The 15192-nt window shown below is 45.4% G+C and overlaps 1 protein-coding gene across 1 annotated transcript in view; it reads left to right on the top strand.

Moving 5' to 3' along the window:
- LOC131107773 (collagen alpha-1(XIX) chain-like) overlaps nt 1-15192 on the top strand; it is a 97514-nt gene that overhangs the window by 76847 nt on the left and 5475 nt on the right. The window contains exon 36 of the mRNA XM_058058068.1: nt 5067-5144. Within this exon, the coding sequence (XP_057914051.1) occupies nt 5067-5144 (78 nt within the window). The remainder of the gene's footprint in view (nt 1-5066; nt 5145-15192) is intronic.

Genomic DNA, 15192 nt, shown 5'->3' with positions numbered 1-15192 from the left:
GACCAAGGCACTACTACCACCGTAGGCAAGACACAATGGCTGCGTGTTGACGTATTTCAGTGCATGGTAAATCTATACTGCTAAATTGTACATCATCATTAATGCTGCATGTCGTTCCATATGTCACTTCCACGAGGTTGTGGGTTGACTTCTAATTCCACCACATAATAACCAGAGGGTGTAATACTGGGGAATGAGTAATAACATCTAGTAGGTCTGCAGCTGGCAAAAAAAAGGATTCAGCTTAAATTCTGTGGGGATTCATGGGTGTTTTTCTCTTGCTTAGACTGAGGGGCGGGCAGCAGAGGAAAAGGCCAGGAGTGTTGGCGCACAGCGGCTCTCTGGGAAATATGAAGACAAATGAAGAATTGACTGTGAATGAGAATTTTATCAATGCGAACAGGAAAAGAGTCCCTATATTGGGGGGGGGAAAGGCTCTGAAATCAAAAATGAGGGAAGAGGGTGGACTGCTGGTTGGAACTGTAACTGACCAGGCTTTAGATCAGAGGTAGGGAACCTATGGCTCGGGAGCCAGGTAGGGCTCTTTTGATGACTGTATCTGGCTCTCAAGCATTTACCACAATAAAAATGTATGTTTGCTAACATTTTAAAGTAAACATCACAGAAATCACTGTTAAAAATAATATTAAAAATCAAAACTTTCTTATGCATTTTAATTCGTCCATCTATTTTCTACTGCAATATGGCCGACCATATCCATCTTTCCTGATGATATTTTCCAGGTCAAACACCAAAACTTGATTATTACTGGGTAATGCGGTAGTCTACCTCGGTCATTGAGATGTCAAAAAAACATGTAAATGTAAACTTTCCTCCTTTAGTCAAATAGTCACCTAGCTAAAGCTGCAGAACCAAGCCTTTTGATGAAGATGGCCGAAAGAATGAAATACGTGGACTGAATACGGTTCAAAACTATGCAGCAGCAGAAGTTGCATTAATGGCAGCAAGTATTTGATTTATTATTGGACACTGCGCTGCTCACGAAAGTGTGCTGGCCACACCCCATTGGCGTGGGGTAGTGTGCCTGGTCTACGTAATTAGAGCCCATTATATCTAAAACTGTTGGTCTTACATAAAAATGCACACATTTTATTGCATTCAATGTTTAAAAAAATGTATATGGCTCTCACAGATACACATTTTAAAATATCTGGTCTTCATGGCTCTCTTAGCCAAAAAGGTTCCCGACCCCTGCTTTAGATCTACCTCACAAGACCATAACATGTTTACACGGCTAGGAAATGAGATGCTGCTGCCCCCATTCATGAATAATACAGCTAATGTAGGCAACTGGAAAGCTGACTAGAAATGGGTGCTGCTGGATTTTTTTTATTTTTGTTTGCTTGTTTTATTTTCTCTGCTTCATGAGACTGCTTTATAGGTTGGTCTTAATGCAGCTTTGCAATAAATATCGACTGAGAATGAAGAGGAAAGTTATCTCCCTTGATAAATCAAACATTCAACAACTCCATAATTCTTTCTTTGTTGACTCCACTCTTCTGGGGGAGCAAGTTTTGGGGGGGTAATATTTCCTCATTATTTCTCGTTATCCTCTGCTGGAGACCGTGCTCCTCTGAAGCATCCAATTTGGCTTCTTCTCTATGCCAAAATGAATTGTTTATGGAGAAAAATAACCCCTGTGTTAAATGTACAGTCACAGGCTGTTAACCATTAGGACGCATGCTGAATATCATCCATTCATCTTTTCATTTTCATGCTGAATTTTGCTTTTTTTATGTTTTGTTTATGGAGATCATTCTGTGAATAACTACACATTGTTTTGACATTTTGTATATTAGAGTATGTGCTTTTAATATTGACTGAATATGTGTTGTATGCTGTATTTTGTATAATATAGAAAGGATTGAAGTGGTTGCTTTTCAATGTTCTTTCGGTTGGACATCAAATGAACATTGGTATTAATGTTGTTTACAGCCGTGATCCAATCACGTTTGAATCCCCAGTGCAGCAACACTATTTGTTTACTAACATATTTTAGCGTTTAGTGCCGCTAGATGCAATTTGTTCCCCGGCACACAATGGCATTTTGGATATACAAGCGTGCACCAATCTAGTTTGGTGCCCAATTGCCTTGCCCTGTGTGCTGCTCAGTATTTCTTCCTGCTCAAGGTTCAGAGTATTCTCTCCTCCAGAGCGTGTCTCCTCCCTGAATGAAATCCCCCGGGCTCTGTGAGTGCTGAAAAGTCTCATTATTGCAACAATGGGCTCCCTTCCACCCCCTGCCCCTCCTACCTTTTTTCTCTTATTGTTCACGCTCACTTTCGGAGCGATAGCAAGCTCTTTTTCCGAGATTTTCTGTGACATCGAAGCGTTGAAGCGTTTCTCCTTTGGGCCAGACGGCGCCGTGCTTGATGCTCCTGTCAGTACACACAAGATGCACACCACGCTACACGCTGGTTCTAATGCATTGCTTCAAGTGCCTCGTGGCGGGGGGCGGGGGGGTGGGGGGGTGATGTGCATATTCTAACATGCTCGTTGCTTGGAAAGTGTAAAGAATAAATGCACGGAGTGGATGTTTTATGCTACCGACGGCATGTGAGTGCAGTCAAACCTCCGGTCCCTAACGGCTAATAGCACAGAAAATTGGGAGTCTGACCCAATAGTCTGGAAAAATGGTAATTGCTCGTTTCAGATAAGCTTAGCAACTTCGAAGCAAGTACTTATAGTTGTCAGTAGATCCCAGTTTTCCCCCGGGTATTTCTTGGCCAGTGAATGGCGAAATGTTTGACACTCGACTACTGTATGTTGCGTTCAAGATCCAAGTGCAAGTGTAGTGAAGCATAAAGCTCTAAACATGAAAATTGTAGGATTTGCTGTGCAAATAAATGAATAAATGCATAGCATGCATGCTATCGCTACCCCTGACTAGACTTTTTCTACAGCATCAACATATTAACTCAGTAATTATTCATATTAACTCTTTGGCTCGACCGGACTCTCCACTTCTTGTGTACAAAAGACTTTCATTTGGATCGTCTGTGACTGGTGTTATGCGTTTGAGTCCCATCTGTTTGTGCGGTTTGACACGAAGCAGCGTTGAGTAGTGGCATTTTTGACTGCGACTGTACATTAGCTTCTCACGCAAGCTGCCGCCAACTGACAACTTGCCATATGCTTGTCACTTGTCTTCAAAAGGTAGCTCATGTTGCACAATCATCCTTCTCATATGTCATTAAAGTTGAAGAGAGTTTATTTGGTTCCAGTCATCCATTTTATATGCCGCTTATTCTCGACTCTTCTGACTTCAGGCGAGAGGCGGGGTACACCTTGCACTGGTCGGACTTTATTTTCTTGTTTTGACCAATTTAATATTACCATACTTAACGTATTTTTACCCTTTTAAGACAGCTAACCCAGCTAAATGTTAGTAAAGGTAATTTACTTGAGGTTTTTTTTTTTTTCCATAGTGGCATTTCACCAAATTGAGTGCCGAAACAAAGTACTGTACGCATTGGTGACACACTGTCCATGCATTTCTTATTAAGTGGGACTGCAAAATAACCTGCCACGGGACCAAAGAAAGTGTGAGTGCCAGAAATTAATGTAGAAATTATATACAAATTCAATTGTATGTACGGGAAGTCTACATCCACAATAAATTCATTTATAATTATTCTGTATGTAAAACTAGAATTATTCTCTATAAAATATGACACAAAGTATGACACTTTTTGTTTTGTTAAAATTGCATTGCAATCCAAACAACTAGAAAATATATTTTTGTATTTGAAATAACAATGTGCCAATTGGACCTTGGAGCTTTAGGACAAACGGACAGTGTTCCATGTGTCCAATGTTCCATTGTGTTCCACAATGTGGAATTACTCGTATCCCGATTTGCTCTTTTTCCCCATTTTTGCTTTTTTTATTTTCCCAATAGTTAAACATTTTCTGAAATAATTGAATTTTTTTCTTAATATTATGACTTTATTCCCATAATATTTCTCCCCATCTTTGTTTCAATTCCAACTTTAAAAAAGTTAAGTATTGTTCTTTAATATTACAACTTTGTGCTGCTAAAAAATGACATTATATTTCCTCATAATATCATGAGTTTATTATTGTAAAATTTAAAACGTAATTTTTTTTTCTGTTCATTTTATTTTATTCTCAATCGATTGTAGCATATTTTTTGTCCCCCCTAACAATTTAACATTTATTTTGTTCATTATCTTATCTTGGAATTATGACTCGTGAATATTTTCACTTTAATCTTGTAACATTATAACTTTTTCCGCAAACTAATTTTCAAAATATTACAACTTTATTGATTAGTTTGTTTGTTTTTCTTAATATTACTAGTATTTTTTTAAAATGTGTACTATATAACTAAATGCTGTTATATTCCTCATAATATTAAAATTGCGGCTTGTTCTCATTAGATTACAACTTTTTTCTCATAATATTTTTACTTTATTCTTGTAAAATTACTGCTGATTTTTTCCATTTTTGTTGGGTTTTCTTGTCTATTATTATTATTCTATATATTTAAATATGTGCCACGCCCCCACTTGGAAGACTTGTTTTAATCTGTCCGATTTTTCTAACTAAAGGCATTTAACTAGAGGCATTTTCAGTATGTCCAAAGCCTCATCATTCTGCTGTGGAATCATGAAAGCTGTGTCGCTGACGTCAGCTAATGCACAGATGGCTCCTCTGATGTTATATTTGACATGGACGTCTGCACGTGTTTTATTATTCAAGGTATGGGACCGCCACAGGGAACAGAGCCGCCTGTTTGTATGTCAACTTGCAAAGCCGCTTCACTCAAAATAATCACAGAGCTGGTGTTTGTTTGACATTGCTGTCAGACGCTTGTTATTTATAGCATCGGGAAGCTAATGCACAGAATTCCCTGGATGGATGTGAAGGTGTCAGAAGTGTATTGCCACCTTGAATCACCTTGATTTTGCATTTGTGCTAACATCACTAACGTGTACATTTCTCATGCACACATGACTCTGCACAGTCAGCACTTTTCTACTTTGTGCAATGAGACTGTTGTGTTGTTTTTTTTTTCTCAGGATACAGGGGGCAGAAAGGAGAACGGGGTCAGGTTGGTCTGGGCCTACTGGGAGATCCAGGACCCATGGGACCACCAGGTAAGACCACCAAGAGGTCCGCTTCTTCAAGCCGATGTCTCACTTCCTGTTGGTATCCCGATACTTTTGTCCGCATCAACTCTTCAGCCTCCCTCAGCTCCCCGATGTTTGCCGTCTTTTAATCAATTGCTTTCAGCGGCGCCCTGAAGCTTAAGTGTGTCTGTGCTGCCTCACCACTTTCATCAACAGCGACGCTTTGATGAATGCAGTGAACGCCTCTCACGTCGCACGCAAGCAGGCTCCTACACTGTATTAACGAGGGAACATAGCGGGGAGTTCAAATTAGTCCGAATATTGATAATTATGTTTGTCAAGTGGCTACAAACGCAACTCTGGCGCCTTAATTCCACTCGGTTAGAACCAAAGAATCCTTCTGAATGTGAGATGACCTACAAGTCATAAAAAAACAAGTTTAATCCTGTCGTGAAACAAAAGTACTCGAGATCACATCACAGCATGTCCGCTTGTCCCCTGCTTCCATGAAGTGAAAAATAGCTTCCCACAGGCGGGATGGAGCGATGACAAGCAGGTTTTTCAACCAGTGGCAGCTGGAGTTATCACGGAACTTACAGCCGTTCATCTCGGCCGTGGAGGCGTACAATTTATATGCAGGGCAAATGCAAGCTTGCTGCCCCTGGAAAGGACAGCTTTGTGGAAGACAACTTGTGAAAAAACACATAGTCCCTGATCAAATCCATGCTTAGCTTCGATTGACAGTCACAAATACATTCCGTTCTCACTTTTAATCTAAAACATGTACATCGATATCACCACATCATTAGCACTGAGAGACCTCTAAATGTATTATTATTACATCCTACCTAATTATTAGGAGGGGCGGCGGGGCGGTCTAGTGGTTAGCGTGCCGACTTTGATCCAGATTTTGGTCCAGCCAAAATGGCTTCTTATTGGAGGGCAGCGGGGTGTGCGGGGACTGCTGGGGTGCTGGGCACTCTGGGGCTAGGGGCGTCAGGACCAGGTGGGTTGGCTGGCGGGGTTGGTGGTGTGCTTCGGTAATGTCCTGGGGTGTCAGATGTTACCACTCTTCTTTTGTTATTTGTATGTGTGGAAAAAATCACATATTGAATTGGTAACTGCTATGGCGTGGAGAAGGAGTGGGATTTAATAAGCTTTGCTTCTTCCTGCTCCTTTTCAGACATGTGTAGTAATGAGGTGTTGTGTGTGTGCATGTATGTATATGTGTATATATATGTGTTTGTGTGTGTGTGTGTGTATATATATATATATATATATATATATATATATATATATATATATATATATATATATATGTACAGTAAACCTCGGATATATGGATATATCGGATTCAATTGTTCCACTGGTTTTGTCCGATATAAGCGAAATCCGTTATATGCGTATACCGGAAAATGTCCGTTTTACGCATATATTGGATTTATATCCGGTATATGCGTAAATGGGATTTTATCCGTTATAAAAAGGCACTTCCTTGACTATGTTTCCAATGTACCTGGACGCGCAGGCAACGCTGCAAATGACGGCGTATAGCGGCCTGTCACGATTCGGCGAATCGGAGCGCCACGATGCGGCCATCCGATATATGCGAGGGAAATTTCATGGAAATGCATTTGAACGGGACTGGAGATTTTGTCCGAAATAGGCGAAATCCGTTATAAAAAATCCGATATATGCAATGAATTTTTATTGGAAATGCATTACAGAAAAATCGGCTCTTTTTTATCTGTCCGTTGTGAGCGAATTTCCGATATATCCGAGTCCGATATATCCGAGGTTTACTGTATATATATAGAGAGAGATAGATAGAGATATTGTAAGTGTATTGTATTGAATAATGGAACATAGTATGCATGTCTGAAATAAATTAAGAAGAAGAAGAAGCTAGGAGACTAGGGTTCAATTCCACCCTCGGTGGAATCTCTGTGTGGAGTTTGCATGTTCTCCCCGTGCATGTGTGGGTTTCCTCCCACATTCCAAAAACATGCTAGGTTAATTAGCCACTCCAAATTGTCCATAGGTATGAATGTGAGTGTGAATGGTTGTTTGTCTATATGTGCCCTGGGATTGGCTGGCCACCGGTCCAGGGTGTACCCCGACTCTCGCCCGAAGACAGCTGGGATAGGCTCCAGCACCCCCGCGACCCTCGTGAGGAAAAAGTGGTAGAAAATGAATGAATGAATGAATAATTATTAGGAGATAATTCTAACATCAGGGATTGGTGTCATGCCTGCCATTGCCTACCCCGCCTTCGCCTTGGAGACCACGCCTCCTGCCTGATTGTGCTCAGGTGTCCCTCATCACCTCATTTCCTGCTGGCTATATATTGCCTCTGATCCCTCCTGTCTGGTGCAAGTTCGTTGTACTCCCATGTCTCGTTCTAGCATTCCTTGTCATCGCCTCGCCTGGTTCTCGACCCTCGCCTGCCTTTCGACCTCTCCTTCTGCCTGCCGCTCTTGGATACCTTTGCCTTATTGGACTGACTTCCCGTGTACCGACCCTCACCAACGAGTAGAACCTTACCTCGTGTCGTGCCTGCCAATTCTGCCTTTGGGTCCTCCTCCCCACGTCCTGCCCCTGACAGAACGAACTTGCCATCATGGACCCAGCGGAGTTGGAGTCTGTTCGACAGGCACTCCGGACGCAAGTACAGCGCCAGAGCCAGCAAGAGGAACAGCTTGCCGCTCTAGGCTCGGCGTTGCAATCCCTGTCGGAGCGACAAGACGCCATGGCTGGGAATCTAGGCTCCCAGTTGAACTCCCTGCTATTGGCTCTTCAACCCGCTGCTCAACCCGCGGCTCCAGTGGATCCAGCAGCGGCTTCGCTTCCTCCACCGGTCCCGACTTCCGCCTTGCCGGCCGCCACGTGTCCACAGTTGTCACGGCCGGAGTGGTTCTCTGGCGAGTCGGGCGACGTACGCCCCTTTTTGACCAAGTGTGAACTCCATTTCGAACTTCAAGCCCCCGCATTCATGTCGGAGCGTGCCCGGGTGGCTTTTGTGATCTCCCATCTCACGGGCAGGGCAGGAGCGTGGGCCACCACGGAATGGAGCCGTCGGTCCGCGGTGTGCGAGTCCTACGCAGCATTCTCTAAGGCACTGGAGCAAGTGTTCCAACGCCAGCCGTCCGGCAGAGAAGCCGCTCGCTCCCTGCTCCAGCTACGTCAGGGGCGTCAGCGTGTCACCGACTACGCTGTCGGATTTCGCGCTCTCGCGGCAAACAGCGACTGGAACGCCCCCGCATTGTTAGACGCGTTTTTTCTTGGACTGTCCCCCCACATCCGTAAACAAATGATCCCTCTGAAACTGCCAGGAACAATTGATGAGCTCATCGCCTTGGCGGTCATGATTGAGAAGCGCCTTCATGATCATGAGGAGGAGAGCAGGTCGCGTGGGCGAGATTCCATCACACACTGGGGTGGCAACCTCGGGCGCGTCAATGATGTCCGGCCCACCCCTGTCGCCGTGCCACTTGCTGCGCCCTCTGCTGATGAACCCATGCAACTGGGACTCACCCGACTGTCTCCAGAGGAAAGGACCCGCCGCCGAAGTGAGGGCAGGTGCTTTTATTGTGGTCAAGGGGGACATCTAGTGGCTAATTGTGGGGTCAAGATGGGCAAAACAAGCAACCTGGGACATGGCTCGGTGAGTCTTAATGTTGTTATCAGCAATCCGGCTCTCTATAAACCTTTGGTCCAATTTTGCTCTCAGCACACATCCATCATGGTACCAGTATTTGTGGACTCCGGGTCTGATGCCAATCTCATTAGTACTTCTCTCGCCAGGAAACTAAAGCTTCGCCTGTGCCCTCTACGACACCCTCTAACAGTGAAGGCGGTGGACGGAAGCTCTCTGGGCAAAATTAGTCACAGGACTCATCCCGTCAAGATTTCATTTCCAGACAGTCACTCAGAAAAACTAAGTCTCCATGTATTTTCTAGCTCTGATCATGAAGTTATCTTAGGGCATCCTTGGTTAAAGCAACATAACCCCCACTTCGATTGGGCTTCTGGTCAGATCGTCTCTTGGGGGCCTGGCTGTCAGGGCAACTGTTTGGGGAGTGCCAAAACAGTGCTGGAACCTCAAGGGGAGGTGAATCTAGCATCTGTTCCAGAGTGTTACCATGATTTAGCAGCGGTATTCAGTAAAGTCAAGGCCAAGTCACTGCCCCCCCACCGGGTCCACGACTGTGCGATTGACCTGTTGCCAGGAACCACACCCCCACGGGGAAGACTCTTCTCCTTGTCCCCTCCCGAACGTCGTTCAATGGAGGAATACATTCAGGAGTCACTTGCAGCAGGGATTATCAGGCCTTCCTCATCTCCTGCTGGGGCGGGTTTCTTCTTTGTCGAGAAAAAAGACAAATCCCTTCGGCCATGCATAGACTACAGAGGCCTTAACGACATCTCCATCAAGAACCGGTATCCCCTGCCCCTCATTGCCACCGCCACTGAGCTCCTGGAAGGAGCTAAGATTTTCACCAAGCTGGATTTGCGTAATGCCTATCATCTGGTCAGGATACGAGAGGGGGACGAATGGAAAACAGCCTTCAACACCCCAACCGGACATTATGAGTACTTGGTGATGCCCTTTGGACTGACTAATGCCCCAGCAGTGTTTCAGGGCCTTGTCAACGACGTTTTGAGGGACATGTTGAATATTTTTGTATTTGTGTATCTTGATGACATTCTTATTTTTTCTCGTGATGAATCTACCCATGTGCAGCATGTCAGGAAGGTGCTGCAAAGGCTCCTTGACAACCACCTATTTGTGAAGGCAGAAAAATGTGACTTTCACCAGTCTTCTGTATCGTTCTTAGGGTTTATTCTGTCTGAGGGGGAGGTGAGGATGGACCCGGGAAAAGTCTCGGCGGTTGCAGAGTGGCCCACTCCAAAGTCTCGCAAAGATGTTCAAAGATTTCTGGGATTTGCTAATTTTTATCGTAAATATATCAGAAATTTTAGCTCGGTAGCCTCTCCTCTCCATGCCCTCACCTCTCCGCACAAACCATTTGACTGGACGTCTGAGTGTGAGAAAGCTTTTGTGAAGCTTAAGGATAGTTTCACCACAGCCCCGGTGCTTGCCATCCCTGATCCCCATCTGCAGTTCGTGGTTGAAGTAGATGCATCAGATATTGGAGTCGGAGCCGTCCTGTCCCAGATCGGTACAAAAGACGGTAAACTGCATCCATGTGCCTTTCTGTCTAAAAAATTGTCTTCAGCAGAGTGCAATTATGACATTGGGGATCGCGAGTTATTGGCAGTCAAGACGGCTCTGGAAGAATGGAGACACTGGCTGGAGGGGTCTACGCTGCCGTTCCAGGTATGGACAGACCACAAGAATTTGGAATATCTCAAATCCGCCAAGAGATTAAATTCTCGACAGGCTAGGTGGTCATTGTTCTTCAGCCGTTTCAATTTTACCTTGTCATACCGTCCGGGTTCCAAGAACACCAAGCCGGATGCTTTGTCCCGTATTTTTTTTCCTTCGGAAAAGGAACCTGAGGAAGTCGCAACCATCCTGCCTAACTCATGTTTTGTCTCGGCCTTGCAGTGGGCAATAGAAGACAAGGTTAGGGAGGCAGGACTCGAAGTGCCTCGGCCCCCAAACTGCCCTGCAGATAAATTATTTGTTGTGGAAGCCATGAGGGGTCCGGTCATTCATTGGGCTCACACCAATAAGACCTCCTGTCACCCTGGGGTTAAAAAGACCATATTCGTAACCCAGCAACGCTTTTGGTGGCCCAACATGGCAAAGGATGTTTCAGAGTATGTTTCTGCCTGTCCTGTTTGTGCTGCTAACAAATCTTCATCACAGAAACCCGTGGGAGAACTCCGGCCCTTGTCTATTCCCCACCGGCCCTGGACCCATATCTCGTTGGATTTTGTTTGTGGATTGCCCCCGTCAGAGGAGAAGACAGTGGTACTCACAGTTGTGGACAGATTTTCCAAAATGTCAAGGTTCATTCCTTTTGTTAAGATTCCCTCGGCCAAAGAAACGGCCGAGGCACTGATGAACAATATATTTTGCATTTTTGGTTTCCCTCAGGACATAGTGTCCGATCGTGGTCCTCAATTTGTCTCCTTGTTTTGGAAGGAATTTTGTGGCTTGCTGGGATCCACAGTCAGTCTCTCATCCGGATTTCACCCCCAGTCGAATGGACAGGCAGAAAGGATCAACCAGGTGCTTGAGACAAAGTTGAGGTGCCTTGCCTCTCAAAACCCCTCCTCTTGGGCTAAACAACTCTTGTGGGTGGAATTGGCCCACAATACCTTGCCTAGTGCATCCACCGGTATGTCTCCGCATCATGTGGTATTTGGTCACCAACCCTCCTTGTTCCCCTCTCTCAGCAAGGATTCCGTTGTTCCCTCCGCCTTGGCCTTGGTGGGCCGCATCAAGAGAGTTTGGCAGAGGGCCCGCAAAAACCTTCAAAGGCAGTCTGATATTTACAAGGTGGCGGCGGACCGTAAAAGAATTCCTGCTCCTGCCTATACGGTGGGCCAAAGAGTTTGGCTGTCCTCCAAGACCCTTCCCCTGAGAGTGGAGTCTAAGAAGCTTGCTCCTAGGTTCGTCGGCCCATTTCCAATTTCCAAAGTTATTAATCCTGTCTCAGTCCGTCTGAAACTACCTAGGTCCATGCGAACCCACCCATCCTTTCATGTGAGCCAGATCAAGCCTGCGAAAACCAGCCCCCTGGTCCCGCCAGCCAGCCACCCACCGCCCGCCCGAATCATAGATGGAGGTCCGGTTTACACAGTCAGGAAACTGCTGGCTGCTCGACGGCGGGGTCGAGGTTGGCAGTATCTCGTCGACTGGGAGGGGTATGGACCTGAGGAACGCCAATGGGTGCCCTCCCGGTTCATTTTGGATCCCTCCCTCATCAAAGACTTTCATGTAGCTCACCCTGAGGTTCCTGGGCCGTCGGGAGCCGGCCATTGAGGGAGGGGTTCTGTCATGCCTGCCATTGCCTACCCCGCCTTCGCCTTGGAGACCACGCCTCCTGCCTGATTGTGCTCAGGTGTCCCTCATCACCTCATTTCCTGCTGGCTATATATTGCCTCTGATCCCTCCTGTCTGGTGCAAGTTCGTTGTACTCCCATGTCTCGTTCTAGCATTCCTTGTCATCGCCTTGCCTGGTTCTCGACCCTCGCCTGCCTTTCGACCTCTCCTTCTGCCTGCCGCTCTTGGATACCTTTGCCTTATTGGACTGACTTCCCGTGTACCGACCCTCACCAACGAGTAGAACCTTACCTCGTGTCGTGCCTGCCAATTCTGCCTTTGGGTCCTCCTCCCCACGTCCTGCCCCTGACAATTGGTTTGAGGGAATGATGTGATTATACTGCCTCCAAACACACAAAAGTTACCAGATATGTTTCCTTTTCTCAATAAACCCTGTCTAAATAAATACAGAACAGATTTACAGTGCAATAACACACATAAGGTAATAAGTCCAGTCTTGTTTTTATCACCCCCCCTTCTGTACCGTCGGTAGTTGCTGTTGCACATTGGCAACTTTTTTTAAGTACTTTAAAACCCGAGGACGCCAGGGAACTGCAAAGTTAGCCATCCACCCCCACTACTGTGCTGAAATTGCAGCAAAAAGCGCCGCAGGCGGTGTGAGAGGAAGCCGAGGGATCCAGGCTAAGCTAATGGCTAACCTGTACGATCCTAGTTGATGGTGTATTTCCATTCAATGAATTCCATTAATCGATTCTAAAATGAAGCATTCAAGTTTGGAGGTTGACCCGCTCATGTAGATGATGGTGCTTCTCAGGTCCTCATCATGGGGTCTTATGCTAAAGCAGAAGCAGCGTGGCAGTAATAGCTGTGTAGCACACATTAGCACAAATAGTGACAGGATAACAAGCACGGCACCGCAGACAGTTTGTGTGCGAGCAGTTAGGCAGGAGATGGATGGCGGGGGTGATGAAAAGGCCAAGTTGTGTTTTCAGGGGGAGGAAAAGGACGCGGCAGGATGTGTGATTCTCTTTTGTGTTTGGCTGCAGAGAAGATGCGATGTGAGCAGCCTGCTCATCAGACGGATGCTGTAATTGAAGGCTCAGAAGCAGGCTAAAGAAATGATGTTTGCGCTCTACATGGATGTAATACACAAGCTAAAGTCGTGTTTGCATTGCTTTGCTTGGCACGCTGTCATACGGAAACATGCGATACTCGTATCTGCTCTGATGACCTCCTTCTATTAGACACTGGGGCTCCCTTTATGACTAATGGATCAAAAGAAAGCAATAAGCAGCACAAAAGGCAAATCATAACACAAATGATCCAACATGTTTACAGAAAAAATTACTCAGAACTACAGACCTCACAGCTAGGAGGCCCAGGGTTCGATTCCACCCTCGGCCATCTCTGTGTGGAGTTTGCATGTTCTCCCCGTGCATGCGTGACTTTTCTCCGGGTACTCCGGTTTCCTCCCACATTCCAAAAACATGCTAGTTTAATTGGCCACTCCAAATTGTCCATAGGTATGAATGTGAGTGTGAATGGTTGTTTGTCTATATGTGCCCTGTGATTGGCTGTCCACCAGTCCAGGGTGTACCCCACCTCTCGCCCGAAGACAGCTGGGATAGGCTCCAGCACCCCCCGCGACCCTCGTGAGGAAAAGCGGTAGAAAATGAATGAATGAAAATGCAAATCATAACACAAATCTATCCGCAAAGGCAGGAAATGATCCAACATGTTTAGAGAAAAATTACTCAGAACTACAGACCTCACAGCTAGGAGGCCCAGGGTTCGATTCCACCCTCGGCCATCTCTGTGTGGAGTTTGCATGTTCTCCCCGTGCATGCGTGGCTTTTCTCCGGGTACTCCGGTTTCCTCCCACATTCCAAAAACATGCTAGGTTAATTGGCCATAGGTATGAATGTGAGTGTGAATGGTTGTTTGTCTATATGTGCCCTGTGATTGGCTGGCCACCAGTCCAGTGTGTACCAAAGACAGCTGGGATAGGCTCCAGCACCCCCCGCGACCCTCGTGAGGAAAAAGCGGTAGAAAATGAATGAATGAATGAATACTCAGAACTAAAAAAAAAACTCCACCAAGGCAGAACAAGATGAAATAATTGTACAGTAAACCTCGGATATATCGGACTCGGATATATCGGAAATTCGCTCACAACGGACAGATAAAAAAGAACCGTTTTTTCTGTAATGCATTTCCAATAAAAATTCATTGCATATATCGGATTTTTTATAACGGATTTCGCCTATTTCGGACAAAATCTCCAGTCCCGTTCCAATGCATTTCCATGAAATTTCCCTGGCATATATCGGATGGCCGCATCGTGGCGCTCCGATTCGCCGAATCGTGACAGGCCGCTATACGACGTCGTTTGCAGCGTAGCCTGCGCGTCCAGGTACATTGGAAACATAGTCAAGGAAGTGCCTTTTTATAACGGATAAAATCCCATTTACGCATATACCGGATATAAATCCGATATATGCGTAAAACGGACATTTTCCGGTATACGCATATAACGGATTTCGCTTATATCGGACAAAACCAGTGTGAACAATTGAATCCAATATATCCGAGATTTACTGTAATTACCACGTGGTCAAAAAAGGTATGTTTTCGATATATCCGAGGTTTACTGTACAATGTTGTATAAATAATAAATAATAATACATTTTATTTGTATAGCGCTTTTCAAAATACTCAAAGACACTTTACAGAAAAATGGAGTTGAATAAAAGCAAGTCAACAGAATAAAAGATACGCTAAAATCCAACATTGATTGGTTAATACACAGTTAAAACATGAGTAAAAGTGGGGAGGGGCGGGGCACAGCAGTCGGGTATATAAAGTTAGACATTAAAAACAGATTTAAAGAGGTGGCTTTTTAGTTGTTTTTTGAAACTATGAAGGTCAGGGCAAGCACGGAGTGAATGGGGCAAAGATTTCCAGAGGGTGGGGGCAGCGATGGAGAAGGCTCTGTATCGGTGTTTGGATGGATTTGGCCACCACGGCGTCAGAAGTCGTTGTGGAGGGCATGCCTGTCTCATGTCATAACCCGTGCTCCCAAATATGTACTGAGAT

Source organism: Doryrhamphus excisus, chromosome 20, assembly GCF_030265055.1.
Source record: "Doryrhamphus excisus isolate RoL2022-K1 chromosome 20, RoL_Dexc_1.0, whole genome shotgun sequence".
Classification (NCBI taxonomy): Eukaryota; Metazoa; Chordata; class Actinopteri; order Syngnathiformes; family Syngnathidae; genus Doryrhamphus; species Doryrhamphus excisus.
This window is presented reverse-complemented; position numbering and strand designations above follow the sequence as displayed.